The sequence below is a fragment of the Rhinopithecus bieti genome, unplaced genomic scaffold (assembly GCF_001698545.2).
Source record: "Rhinopithecus bieti isolate Rb0 unplaced genomic scaffold, ASM169854v2 scaffold_20892, whole genome shotgun sequence".
Lineage (NCBI taxonomy): Eukaryota > Metazoa > Chordata > Mammalia > Primates > Cercopithecidae > Rhinopithecus > Rhinopithecus bieti.
The window spans coordinates 2418167-2433229 of NW_016810602.1; the positions used below are offsets into that span (position 1 = coordinate 2418167).

At 42.7% G+C, this 15063-nt stretch overlaps 1 protein-coding gene across 4 annotated transcripts in view; it reads left to right on the top strand.

The window, feature by feature from the left end:
• The first annotated feature begins 905 nt into the window (after nucleotides 1-905).
• Nucleotides 906-15063, top strand: part of ESR2 (estrogen receptor 2) — a 72625-nt gene continuing 58467 nt past the window's right edge. For 2 of the 4 annotated variants that reach the window (XM_017892439.1, XM_017892440.1), the window contains exons 1-3: nucleotides 1353-1651; nucleotides 11028-11479; nucleotides 14267-14439. In XM_017892439.1, the coding sequence (XP_017747928.1) occupies nucleotides 11118-11479; nucleotides 14267-14439 (535 nt within the window). In that variant the 5' untranslated portion in view covers nucleotides 1353-1651; nucleotides 11028-11117. Of the gene's footprint in view, nucleotides 981-1277; nucleotides 1652-11027; nucleotides 11480-14266; nucleotides 14440-15063 lie in introns of those variants that run through there. The other 2 variants (XM_017892438.1, XM_017892437.1) reach the window with 2 other exon arrangements.

Here is a 15063-nt window from a genome sequence, read left to right on the forward strand (position 1 = left end):
GGAGTATATGGGAACTGGGTACCTTGAGAGACCCCAGGACAGGGGACAGGGAGGCTGAGATTGGCATGTTGTCCGCTGCATTTATTTGCCAGCGACACACTCTTCCTGTCCAAACTAACTTCTCTGCCTCAAGGACCGGGAGACTCTGCCTTTCAACCTGAGAGAAACCAGGTCAGCTTTAATGAAAATTGGAGTTGGTGTGGGGCAGTGGAGACTTTTCACAGCTATTGTTTAGCTGATGAAGCAGGTGCTTCTCCATCTTTGGAGCCTGTCTTCATTACCTGTGGACCTCATCCTTATCAACCCAGAGCACACTTGTGTCTATTTTGGCTAGACACCAAACAGTTGAGGCTGGTACTGTAAAAGGTTCCCTCCAAATGCCCCCTTGGTCTTCCTCTGTTAGAGATCTGGATCACAAGCCTCAAAAACCATGTCCCTTATGCCACCTGAGTAGATGGTTTGATGATTAATTAGGCACAGATGTGACACTGGGTTCTCGCAATGGCCTGTGGGTCACACGTTACTTTCCTTTTCATCAGCAGCAGCTGCCTTAAAGCCAGTTAAGATTGTGGTCGCAGTCTCACACCCTGGGGCTCCTCCTGGGTTGGGTGAGGGGAATACCCCGTTAAGCTGGGTGAACTGGGGCTGCCACCAGGAGGCGCGAGGGGCCTTCGCCCAAGGAGAGGGGTGGGCAGGTACCTCCAGCCTAGAAGGGCGCAGCGGCCAGAGGCACAGGTCTCCCCAGTGCCACTTCCACCAAGTGAGTTCGAGGAAGTACCTGGGATCTTTGATCCAACGCGAAAGGCCTTCCTAGAGAGCTCTTGAGAGCTGAGAACCCACGCCCTCCACCTCTAGTCCACGGCTTTGCCACTCCAGGACCCGAAGTTAACGTTTGCTGCTGGGGATTTGACAAACCCAAAGCCTCTCTGGTTTCACCACTGGCTCCTTAGAATCAGACTTCTGTACTGAATGACACTTATGTGAGTCAGGGGCTGGGGGACGTGATCCTCGAAGTGTGGTCCCCAGACTGGCTGTATCAGTGTCGGCATCCCGCAGGACCTGGTTGGAAATGCATGTTCTCAGGCCCTACTACAGACCTCTTAAATCTGAGACTGGGGCTGCGGGGAGCGCCATCTGTGCGCCACTATCCTTGGGGGTGGGCCAGGAGGCGGCTCGAGGGTGCTCCCACTTTGGGGTCACGCGCGGCGCCGGGCGCTCCTGAGACCGCCGGGCTCGGTGGTCACGTGGGCTCAGGCACTACTCCCCTCTACCCTCCTCTCGGTCCTTAAAAGGAAGAAGGGGCTTATCGTTTAGTCGCTTGTGATCTTTTCAGTTTCTCCAGCTGCTGGCTTTTTGGACACCCACTCCCCCGCCCGGAGGCAGTTGCAAGCGCAGTGGCTGCGAGAAATAACTGCCTCTTGAAACTTGCAGGGCGGAGAGCAGGCGGCGAGCGCTGGGCCGGGGAGGACCACTCGAGCTGCGACGGGCCCCGGGGCTGCGGGGCAGGGCTGGCGCCCGGAGCCTGGGCTGCAGGAGCTGCGCTAGCTTTCCTCAACAGGTGGCCGCGGGGCGCGCGCCAGGAGCCCCCTAATGCTGGAAAAGCACGTGTCCGCATTTTAGAGAAGGCAAGGCCCGTTTGTTTATCTGCAAGGTAAGCACCCCTTCTCTCGAGATGTCATTTAATTGTCTCATTTTGTTTGAAATCCTGCGGTGAGAAACCAGTCATGTTGAGAACAATAAAAGACCAAAAAACGGTCACCAAAACCAACTGTCTTGAAAGCTACTGGAAAGATGGAAAATGTATGCTTTGATTAAATGTCTTCATTCAAGATACCGGCAAGTTAACTTATTTAGTTTGTGCTGTGAGCTCTGGGTTGCTTATGCTAATATGAATGTCTGAAAAACTTTTTTTTCCTATGGTTTTCCTCGATGGATTTCCCCACTGTGGGTGAAATGACAGTGGAGTTGAACACACTTTCTGATTGAAGTTTGAGGGCCTGGGAAGATGTACACATCTCAGGCAGATGATAGGGGTTTTAAAATGTATTAATTGGCATTCCTTAGCCATATCAGCAAGCTGCGTTCCTCCTTTCCTGGGCAGACCAAGCTAAGCTCTATCTGGTCTCCTTTATTTGCTGAAGAGGAGTCCAACAACTGCCTTCTAACACCCTGCGTGTTATTCTTCTGGGAAGGATAATATTAAGTCAAGTGAATGTCATATTTGTGAAAAAAAACTTTGAGTGGACTTCTATTTAGGAAAATATGGTTGATTTAATTTCACTTGCAGGATTGTGTTTGGGTGTGGTAGGCAACATTTTGAAGGAAAGAGTTTGCCTTATTTTGTTTTATTTCTAGTATTTACATGAGCATTCCATTAGAAAGTTTTACTTTTGCTCTAAGTTTCATGACTCAGTGTCTAGTGAGGGGAAAGATGTTTGTCATTTAAAAAGTGAATATGTGAAAGGAAAGACTTTTCTGAGAGCGTTGTAAAAAGCAAATGTAATGTGACTATGAAAAGAACGTGAAACATCTTTGACTCCTATTTTTTCTGAAGAAAATGTATTTTGACATGAGTTCTAGAAGGAAACTAAGTTATCTGTTTATCAATAGGCATTAGAGTATACACCTTAGGATTGCATTTTACGTTCAAGCAATTTTTTAGATGAATTTCTGAAACGTTCTCATTTTAAAAGCCATCAGACACTTGTTAACACTGAAGTCTTGCTCAAGACATAGAAGTCTCTGAAATCAATTAACATGTTTAGGACACATTTTGTAGTGTTCTGAGGGATGTGAATAAATCTAATCACAGTTTGCATTTCTCAGAATGTATTTATAATTCAGAAAAGGTAAAATTTAGTAGCAAATTCAACTCATAACCATATAATTAACATTTAATAGATATTGAGATGTTCACTTTTAAGAATAAGACAATGAGATTTTCTTTAAGTGTATATTGAACACATAATGATTCAAAATTCATCTTGTGATAAGTTTAGGTGATGTTTTGAGTCATTTTATAGAATATAAATGTGGATAAAATATAAAATACTGAAGGCTGAACTTTAAGTGTTTAATGGTAAGTTTTTGATAATACATCTAGAACCCTTGAGAATTGTATGCTTGAACGTTAGATGTCATAATTCAGTGTCTAGCACATTGTTTTATGTGTAATAGCACTTAAAAAAAATTAGGCTACTACAGTATAATTTACATACAGTAAAATTTAGCCTCTGTAAGTGTACCTCTATGAATTCTGACAGATGCACAGTCATGTAACCAGCACCACAGACAAGACACAAGACAGTTCCATCACCCCAAAAGTCCCCTTTGTACCTCCACCTACCCCACTGCCCCTGAAAATGACTGATCAAAACTACATAATAAATATGTAGTTTTGCTCTTTAGTATGTTTTTACTTAGACATATTTTCCTTCACTTTTTTTTTGAAAGAAAACCTGTTTTCCCTTTTATAGGATGAGTCAGTTTGTGGTATTTTGAATTCTAGTACCTTGGGATAAATCAAGGCAAAGACAATGCTACTTGCAAATGGGAAACTAGAGACTTGGACTAAGTGTTAAATTCATATAGGGCTAATAGATTTAGTTCTTAGCAGATTTAGATTCTATTGTGATTTAAGCCTTTGGTTATGGCATATATCATTAGTTATCCTGAATTGAAATACAAGGCCATTAAAAGTTATTTATATCATATTAGTAGAATGCATCATTCTGGTATAATCTTTGAATTTTAAAACTTCTATATTAAAAAAAAACTACTTTCATTATACCTGAGATTAAGAAAGCTACCTGAAATTGCATATTATCAAATAGTGAGAAGCAAAAGAGGGTTTGAAAATGATAAATTGAAGACATTTAAAATGCAGAGTGATTACAATTGCTGAAGGTAAAATATTTATCTTCATAGGGGCTTAGGTCTGTACCCAACTTATTTGTAGATGTCAGGATTTTTAAATTTCTCTGCTCATGTCTTAAAGTCTAGATTTTCCTGGCAGGTAGAGATGCAAAATCTTTTGTAAACTAATAGCTTTCACTGTTTAATGCAGTATTCAATTCAGTATGCAGTTAGGAGCCTGTTATTGGTAGGTACTGCTAATATACATATATAAAGTTGATGTCTTTTTCCTTTTTCCTTTGTTCTATGAAAAACAGCCTGTACTTTAAATATGTAACTTACCTTGCATACCCAGTTACAGTGGTAGTAACTAGGATATGCAGAGTGGCAAGTTTATGAGGAACCAGCAAACTGGATAGTTGGCCTTCCTAGCTGGAATTATGACAGGTCTTGAAAATGAAGGGCATTTAGTGGAGAATCTTTGTGTGGGTGTACTTGAGAGAGGACAGGAGAGTTAGGGTGACCTGGAAAGATAGATTGCTGGACTTGTATGTTTCCTCAAAGCTAGACTGCAGCATTTTGTTAGTAAATTGTTGTGTGTTCTACTGTCAAACCCAGGCCTGGAAGGGGAGTTGAGAGCATTCAACCTAACTTCTGGATTGGCTGTGTCATCTTGAATCTCTTCACTCAGAATTCTCTCTAACCCTGTCCCAAATGAATATTTGAATTTGGTCCAGTTCCTACAGAGCATGGTCTGTGGCTGTTGTTGGTATTAGGCAAGAGCAGAGACTTGCTGTTGAGAGAGAAGACACTCAAGAAGACTGATGAACTCTCTCCCACCCCCGCCTTCGAGGCTTGGTCCTCTTGCCCTATTCAAGCCTTCAAAACTCTATTTTCTATTCAACTAAATAAGCGCCAATTGGTTACTAGGAGAATTAGCTTTTCCTCATTTTGGAAGGAAGCAGGGTTTCCTGATGTACATGTTCTTAAGAATTACATGCAAATCAGTTGTTAATGATGAATTCTATGGTGATTTTGGAGTGTTTTATCTTCCTAATATTAAATTAATTGAGGGCCTTAATATTTTGTTTTGAAAGAATATATTTAAGAAGGCTGGGTGTGGTGGCTCACACCTGTAATCTCAGCACTTTGGGAGGCCTAGGTGGCCAGGAGTTCGAGATCAGCCTGGCCAAATAATGAAACCCTGTCTATTAAAAATACAAAAAATTAGCTGGCCATGGTGGCTCATGCCAAAATCCCAGCTACTCAGGAGGCTGAGGCATGCGAATTGCTTGAACCTGGGAGGCAGAGGTTACAGTGAGCCGAGATCATGCCACTGCATTCCAGCCTGGGCAACAAAGCAAGACTCTATCTCTAAATAAATAATAAATAAATAAATAAATAGAATACATTTAAAGATAATCATTGGCCAGGTGTGGTGGCTCATGCCTGTGATCTCAGCACTTTGGGAGGCCGAGGTGGGAGGATTGCTTGAGGCCAGGAGTTCGAGACCAATCTGGGCAACACAGTGAGACACTATCTGTACAAAATTTTAAAAATTAACTGGGCATGATGGTGCATGCCTTTAGTCCCAGCTACCTGGGGGGTTGAGTTTGGAGGATCCCTTGAGCCCAGGAGGTCAAGGCTGCAGTGGGCCATGATCTTACCACTACACTTCAGCCTGGGTTACAGAGCAAGACCGTATTTCAAAAAAAAAGAAAGCGAATAATTGTCAAACAGCTGCTTAGGCACATCAAGGATGCTTGCTGCTTAAGAAATCTTTTAAAATCTTTTCCATGAAATTCCTTCTAGTTGCTGCTTTGTGAGTGTGAATTTTTTACTTCTGCAGGGCACACAAATGTGGGGCATTTGAACTGAATGCTTGGGAAAGTGTGATGGGCAGGTGGAAGAAGAATAGGGATGAGCTGTCTAAGTCCTCCTAGTCTGCAAGCTTGAGAATATGGCATCAGGAATATGTGGCATTTTGTCCGCACACACAGTGTTGGCAGGCTACCAGCAGCCCAGCTGTCTGGACTAGGGGTGATGGATTTCTGTAGAACAGAAGTCAAAAAGTAAAATTAGGAGGCAAAAATCTTCAGGGTGGCCATAAAGACATTGCAACTTGTCTGGAAATTCCAACCAACACTGTATGTGTATCCAATGACATACCAATAGACTGGCTTCATCTTCTTGGATGTGTAATAATACCTTACAGAATCATTTCTTTTCTTTTTCTTTTTTTTTTTTCTTGAGACGGAATCTCGCTCTGTCCCCCTGGCGCGAAGGCAAAAGTGGCGCGATTTCGCGCTCCAACTGCAAAGGCTCCGCCTTTCCCGGCGTCCTGCCCGTTCTCCTGCGCCAAAGCCTTCCCAAGTAAAGCTGGCCGGACTAAAAAACAGGCGCCCGCCACCGCCGCCCGTCTTTTGAATATTTTTTGTATTTTTACGTAGAGATGGGTTTTCACCGTCGGTTTCTCAATCTCCTGAAAACCTTGCTGAATCCGCCCGCCCTCGCGCCTCAAAAAAGTGCTGGGATTTACAGCGTGAGCCACCCGCGCGGCTGAATTTTTTCTTTTTCTTTTTTCTTTTTTTTTTTTTGAGATGGAGTTTTTTTGCTCTTGTTGTCCAGGCTGCGAGTTGTTAATGGCACGATCTCGCGCTCACTGCCCAAAACCTTCTGCCTCCTGCGCGTTTTCAAAGTGAATTGTTCCTGCTCAGCCTCCCGAGTAGCTGAGATTACAGGCATGTACCACCATGCTAATTTTGTATTTTTAGTAGAGACAAGGTTTTGCTGTGTTAGCCAGGATGCTCTCGACCTCCTGACCTTGTGATCTGCCCACCTTGGCCTTCCAAAGTGCTGGGATTACAGGTGTGAGCCACCGCGCCCGGCCTCAGAATCCTTTCACAGACATCATTTCATTTCATCCTTAGAGCACTGTGAAAAGATACAGCACCAAATAGGTACCTGTTTCTACTGAAGAAGATGTGGCAGCTCAGGGAATTTGTGGATTTGTCTAAGATTGCCTGGCTTTCAGGCAGAGCTGGGGCTAGAATGACTGTTCTGCTCTGTCCATTGATAGAATATACATAAGAACAGGCTTGATGGTGGCTGACCTTTTTTTTTTTTTTTTTTTTGAGACAGTTTTGCCCGTCACCCAGGTTGGAGTGCAGTGGTGCGATCTCAGCTCACTGCAACCTTCACCTCCCAGGTTCAAGTGATTCTCCTGCCTCAGCCTCCTGAGTAGCTGGGTTTATAGGCATGTGCTGCCACACCTGGCTAGTTTTGTATTTTTAGTAGAGACTGTTCTCCATGTTGTTCAGGCTGGTCTTGAACTCCTGACCTCAGGTGATCCGCCCACCTCGGCCTCCCAAACTGCTGGAATTACAGGCATGAGCCACCCATGCCTAGGTGACTGATTTCTCTCTCTCTTTTTTTTTTTTTAACGGAATCTCTCCCTGTCGCCCAGGCTGGAGTGCAGTGGCATGATCTCGGCTCACTGCAACTTCCGCCTCCCAGATTCAAGCAATTCTCCTGCCCCAGCCTCCCAAGTAGCTGGGATTACAGGTATACGCCACCATACTCAGCTAATTTTTGTATTTTCAGTAGAGATGGGGTTTCACCATGTTGGTTAGGCTGATCTCGAACTCCTGACCTCGTGATCTGCCCGCCTTGGCCTCCCAAAGTGCTGGGATTACAGGCGTGAGCCACCACGCCCAGCCCTAATTTCTTATTAACTAGATTTATAGTTGCTTTGATAAAAATCAGTCTAGTCTTTTTGGAGTGTCTTTCTGCCATTTCTAGGGCCAACCTTTTCCTTCTCCATGAATCACTGTCAATATTGGGAATTTTAAATACCTTTTTTTTTAATTCAAAAGCCATAGTATGTTCCCCAGCCAGTATGTTAGAACACCATGCATGATCCCATGTGTACAAAAAGCTTTATGGCTGAATTCGGATGTAACCTGAGATGGCCAAACACAGGGGTATGTGCTGGGGGAGTGAGAGAAATCTCTGGACAGAACACAGGGCTGTTCCCCACCCAGGATATGGACCAACTATTTTAGTTATGGTGACTAATTAAAGAAAAATTACATGCAAATAAATGAATAATTCTTAGAATCAGGATGTCTGGGTACTGGTTCTTTGGTTGGCCAGGTGAAATTCCATGCCAGGCCCAACAATTAAACTCTTTAGAGACGTTTTTTTCCTGTTGTACCAGAACATTGTACTGAGGCCGTGTTTGAGCATTCAAACGATATGTTGGGAAAACGCTGCCCTGCAATGTTAAATTAAATCTTTTGGGGAGTCTTTCCTTTGACCAGTTTATATCTCTGTTTTAGAGGAGGGCTTCTCAACCAGAATGGGTTTGTTGATTTATTTTGATAGACCTCTGGTAGAGAAGACCCCCCCTTTTTTTTTTTTTTTTTTTACTACCTGTTGTCCTGTCTCAGAGAACTATTACAATGGTGTAAGTTCATCATTCCTTCCCCTTATTATGGCTCTGCTTAGGAAGAAAAAATCTTTGCATTGGCTGCCAAGTTCCTATCTATTCAAGATGCCACTGACAAAGAGTGAATCTGTGAATCACGTGAATCTGGTATATCTGAAATATATCCAAACAAAAAGCACCTAGCCTTTTAATGACTCTCCAGAAGTCAGTTCTCTGACTGTAATTATCATCCTTCTGGGGGTATGTGGAAATTCTACACAAGTTGATTGGTGATATGTTGAGATGTGAGATCTGTATTTTCTAAGCAAAGTTGCCATGTACCTGATTGATTGACTAGGTGCATCCTGGCATTTGTCGTTTGGTGGTGTGGTCTGATAGTTGATTTCACCACTGCTGGGTACCTAGAGTCATCACATCCATAGAGACAGAATGTAGGCTGGTGGTTGCCCGGGGCTGGGGGAAGGGAGGAGTGGGGAATTTGTTTAACAGATAGAGGGTTTTAGTTTTGCAAGATGAAATAAGTTCTAGAGATTGGTTGCACAACAATGTGAATATACTTAACACTACTGAACTTTATACTTAGAAATGGCTAGGATGGTAAATTTTATGTTACCTGTATTTTAACACACACACACACAAAAACTTTGGGCCAGGCACAGTGACTCACACCTGTAATTCCAGTACTTTGGGAGGCTGAGGCGGGCAAATCATAAGGTCAGGAGTTTGAGACCAGCCTGGCCAACATGGTGAAATGCCGTCTCTACTAAAAATACAAAAAATTAGCCGGGTGTGGTGATGGGCGCCTGTAATCCCAGCTACTTGGGAGGCTGAGATAGGAGAATCGCTTGAACCCGGGAGGTGGAAGTTGTAGTGAGCCAAGATAGCGCCACTGCATTCTAGCCTGGGTGACAGTGTGAGACTCCATCTCAAAAAAAAAAAAAAAAAAAGAAGAAGAAGAAGTAATGAGAGCTTACTTCAAGATGGCAGCAAAAGAAAGACAGTGGAAAAAAGGCATTGGGAGAAAAAACCAACGTGCCTTGGTGATTAAAGTTAACTGAGTCAAGGGAAGAAGTCAAAGGTAACTATAATGGGCTTTTTCTATTAACACAAATAGGGAATGAGTGGTTTTGGGAAAGAAAGTGATGAATTATACCTCAGATATTGTATTGTCTATTACTGTGGCTGGGCATGGTGGCTCACACCTGTAATCCCAGCACTTTGGGAGGCCAAAACAGGCAGATCACTTGAGGTGAGAAGTTCGAAACCAGCCTGGCCAACATGGTGAAACCCTGTCTCTACTAAAAACACAAAAATTAGTGCAGTGGCATGTGCCTGTAATCCCAGCTACTCAGGAGGCTGAGGCATGATAATTGCTTGAACCTGGGAGGCAGAGGTTGCAGTGAGCTGATATGGCCACTGCATTCCAGCCAAGAGCAAATCTGTCACCCAGATTTGCCTGTAATGAGCCAGTACCCCCAGCTTTGTGCTCACTTTACATACAAAAATTATGTTGTTTACTGTAGAGCAAAAATTGAAGGGCACATTCAAAACTGAGAGGTAGGCCAGGCATGGTGGCTTATGCCTGTAATCCCAGCACTTTGGGAGACCGAGGCAGGTGGATCACTTGAGATCAGGAGTTCGAGACCAGCCTGGCCAACATGATGAAACCCCATCTCTACTAAAAAATACAACAAATTAGCCAGTCATGGTGGTGCACACCTGTAGTACAGCTACTTGGGAGGCTGAGGCAGGAGAATCGCTTGAACCTGGGAGGCAGGAGGTTGCAGTGAGCCGAGATCACGCCACTGCACTCCAGCCTGGGTGACAGAGTGAGATCCTGTCTCAAAAACAAAAAAAAAGACAAAAGCAAAACCTAGAGGCAACAGATTGATAAGTGACACAGTTACACTGGTCAGTCTCTTCCGCTAATACCCATTGTCTTTCATTATTGAAGATTCATAATGTGTTCTTTCCTTCCTTCCTTCCTTCCTTCCTTCCTTCCTTCCTTCCTTCCTTTCTTTCTTTTCTTTCTTTTCTTTCTTTCGAGATATGGTCTTACTCTATCACCCAGGCTGGAATGCAGTGCCATGATGTCTCCTCACTACAACCTCTGCCTTCTGGGTTTAAGCAATCCTCCCGCCTCAGCCTCTTGAGTAGCTGGGACAACAGGCACATGCCACCATGCCCGGTTAATTTTTTGTAGAGATGAGGTTTCGCCATGTTGCCCAGGCTGGTCTCGAACTCCTGACCTCAAGTGATCCGCCCACCTCAGGCTCCCAAAGTGTTGGGATTACAGGCGTAAGCCACTCACTTGGCCTCCGTGTATTTTAATATTGGTTGAGACTAGCCTTACTCATTGATCTTCTCTTTTAGGGTTTACTTGGTTATTCTTGCTTATTTTTCCATAACAACTTTCATTTTTATTTAATCCTGTGTTATCTAGTTTTAAAGACTATTTTATAATAAATTTTCATGATTAAACTCTTGTGCTTAAACTGTTGATTAAACAAACAAGCAATGAAGAGATGAATGAAGCAGAAAATGTGAGTTTCATGCCTCACATTCCCACTCCTCTGAGGTTAATATTTTCATATATATATTTTCAGGATGTATTTGTAATCTCATACAAATGTGTGTATTTTTTTAATGAAAATATTTAAATTTTCATAGTTACACCTGTAGCTCTAACTAACTTGGCAATATCCTCTGTGTTTCTTTACAGCCATTATACTTGCCCACAAATCTTTGAGAACAGTATAATGACCTTCGTGCCTCTTCTTGCAAGGTGTTTTCTCGGCTGTTATCTCAAGACATGGATATAAAAAATTCACCATCTAGCCTTAATTCTCCTTCCTCCTACAACTGCAGTCAATCCATCTTACCCCTGGAGCACGGCTCTATATACATACCTTCCTCCTATGTAGAGAGCCACCATGAATATCCAGCCATGACATTCTATAGCCCTGCTGTGATGAATTACAGCATTCCCAGCAATGTCACTAACTTGGAAGGTGGGCCTGGTCGGCAGACCGCAAGCCCAAATGTGTTGTGGCCAACACCTGGGCACCTTTCTCCTTTAGCAGTCCATCGCCAGTTATCACATCTGTATGCAGAACCTCAAAAGAGTCCCTGGTGTGAAGCAAGATCACTAGAACACACCTTACCTGTAAACAGGTAAGTCCAGTCTTCATTCTGAATTATAGTTCCTGGCCATTTCTCAAATCACTTTATGGTTTAGTGAGAAGGAAATAATATGTTAGACAAGGTCTTTATTTTATTTTATTTTATTTTTTTTGAGACCGAGTCTCGCTCTGTCGCCCAGGCTGGAGTGCAGTGGCATTATCTTGGCTCACTGCAAGCTCCACCTCCCGACTTCACACCATTCTCCTGCCTCAGCCTCCCAAGTAGCTGGGACTACAGGCGCCCGCCACCACGCCTGGCTAATTGTTTGCATTTTTAGTAGAGAGGGGTTTCACCGTGTTAGCCAGGATGGTCTCGATCTCCTGACCTCGTGATCCGCCCGCCTTGGCCTCCCAAAGTGCTGGGATTACAGGCGTGAACCACTGCGCCTGGCCTAATTTCTTTATTTTATTAATTACATAGTTTACTTAGAGCACTCAAAACACAGGATGCCCTGTTCTATTCTGATACTTTAGTTCTCATTAAAAAGTGGTATGTGTACGTCGGTGTTGTGGGGAGAATTTGCTATCATGACTATTGTGTTTATATAGTAAAGACTGAACTTAAGTCACTCTTTTTCTTTTTTTGAGACAGGGTCTCGCTCTGTCACTCAGACTGGAGTACAATGACGCGATCTCAGCTCACTGCAACCTCCACCTCCTGGGTTCAAGCGATTCTCATGCCTTAGCCTCCTGAGTAGCTGGGATTACAGGCACATGCCACTATGCTTAGCTCTTTTTTTTTTTTTTTTTTTTTTTTAGTAGAGACAGGGTTTCACCATGTTGGCCAGGCTGGTCTTGAACTCCTGACCTCAAATGATTCACCTGCCTTGGCCTCCCAAAGTGCTGGGATTATAGACGTGATGAACAACTGCGCCTGGTCTGAACTTAAGTCACTGTTAACGGAGTTATTTGGATTTGAAAAATGAATTTTTACTTTACTTTCAGTTTTAGAGTCGTCTTATAGTGAAATCACAATTTAATGTTAATGACAAATTGTTTCCAGGATAAAAGTAACTGTGGCAGTATTACAACTTAAATGAAATTCTAGACATGCAAAGCCTGAAAAGACAGATGATTGGTATAAACTTTTTAACCATGAACTAAAATAATAACATTATATAAAGATTGGTGGAAACTATTGAAGTATAGGCTTCAGTTAACATTCCCTGAAGTTATAAAGGATATGTGTACTCTTTAAATGCAAGGTAATGTTATGGGTTATTTCCATCTAATTATTAATATTTCTAATGATAATAGGTATGAAGGGAAGGGATGGTATAGTGAGAAAGGAGAGGGGGAGATAAACATCTAAAACAAAGTACTAAGGGCATATTGGATATTGAAATTTGTTACTTTCAAATATTATCATAAAACTTTGAGACAGTAACATTGCACTATAATTCTTTTTTTTCTTCTTTTAAAAACATTTTACTCATTGGTAAAATAAAGAAGAGAATATAAACATTGTGGATAACTTTTTTAAAGTAATGGTTTTTTTTTTCTTCCTTCTTTAAAGGAAGACATATTTTGTTTCTGAGCATGAATTATAATCAAAGTTCTGCTAATTTTGGGGCAAATTAATCCATGATATAATTATCTTCATTTATAAATCAATAATACCTTCACCATTCCCTTTCTAAAAGAACCATGCCCTGGCAACATCAGGAACTAGCCAGATGTGTTTTGGGGCCTGCCTGGGGCTCCCTTGCTAGACTCTCTGTTCCTTGATGAACCTCAAGCCTCTGCTTCCTTCCAAGCCTTTCCAGGCCAGGCACTTGCTTGTTCTCTCTCTTCTCTTCTCTCTTCTTTTTTGTCTCTCCCTTTCTCTTCTCTTCCCCCTTTTCCTTGTCTCCCATTCATCTCAAGGTAACTTAAAGTCCATTTGTTACTCCTCTTAAAATTATTTTTATTTTATTTTTTTGAGACAGAGTCTCACTGTGTTGCCCAGGCTGGAGTACAGTGGTACAATCTTGGCTCACTGCAACCTCTGCCTCCCAGGTTCAAGCGGTCTTCTGCTTCAGCCTCCAAAGTAGCTGGGATTACAGGTGTGTGCCATCATGCCTGGCTAATTTTTGTATTTTTAGTAGATACAGGGTTTTACCTTGTTGGCCAAGCTGGTCTCGAACTCCTGGCCTCAGGTGATATGCCCACCTTGGCCCCCACAATGTGCTAGGATTACAGGCATGAACCATTGCTCCCGACCTGAAAGTTATTTTAAATCTAGACCTTTATCTGAAATTGCAGAGAGTGAGATGTTTGTTCTCCATTTAAATGGGAACCTAAAATGTCTGAAGGGCTGCTTAGCAATGCTGTTGGGAATGACTGATGTTTGAAAGTGGTTGTGTGCCTTCAGGCCCATCCATGCAGTGTTTGTGAACTCTAGTAACTACAGAAGACCAATGCATATCCTGCCTGTGGTTCAGACCTGTGGGTAAGATTTGATCTAGCCACTCCTTTCATTACACTTAGAGATGGACCCCCCACCCCATGGCTATGACTGGTCTTCTGCAGTGACAAATGCTCATCAGCATCACGTGGATGGGCATAAACTCACCTACCCACTTTCAAACATTAGTCATTCCCCACAGCGTGGCTCTTTGTAGATATGATATCAGTATCAAAAGCTTTGCTCTATCAGATTTCTGGGAATATATTTACCATGAACCCTGGAGGAAAAAGAGATTAAATTAGGCAATGTTCATGCTATTTTTTTTTTCCCTAGAAAGCCCTTTTTTCCCCTTTTATGCTCTGTTCAATGGATATTTTCTTTGCTCCCTAGAGAGACATTGAAAAGGAAGGTTAGTGGGAACCGTTGCACCAGCCCTGTTACTAGTCCAAGTTCAAAGAGGGACGCTCACTTCTGCGCTGTCTGCAGTGATTACGCATCGGGATATCACTATGGAGTCTGGTCGTGTGAAGGATGTAAGGCCTTTTTTAAAAGAAGCATTCAAGGTACAAGAGAATTGTTAACTGCTTTAGTTTCCTACTTTTGCTTTCAAACAATTTTGCAGAGATGACTTGGCAGAAATGTCACCACTGGCCTGTTTGGCACACAAAGTATTTGATGAGCAGTTCAGAAGATCATGTGTGTTTGGGAGTGGGTTGGGTGGTGGGGTGGAATTGCAGATTTCTACCCCAGAACTCCAAGATTACACAGCCAACTCGAATGGGTCTTACTCCTCTTTCTCTCACATGGGTGTTGGATAGAAGGCGTCGAGTTACAACCTTGTAAAGGTGTCTCTTGGAAAAAATGTGCTCACAGGGAGTTGCAAAGATTGTTTCTTTCTTTTACTTAAATTTAATATATAGCATGCTTAACAGTCATGATGGTGGGCTGGCTCCTGAGGAAGAGAGGATAAACACATTTTATGGAAATGGTCAGAAATCAGGAATTCAGCCGCAGTGGACTTGGAGAATTGATCTAGACAAATTTCTTCCCCTAGGCTAGGAGGGTCTCAGTTCACGATCGCCTTGTTTTCTGTGCTGGGTTTAGATTATTTCCCTAAATTTCTCTAAATTCCTTCTGGACTGTTTTTTTTTTTTTTTTTTTTTTTTTTTTTTTTTTTTTTTTTTTTT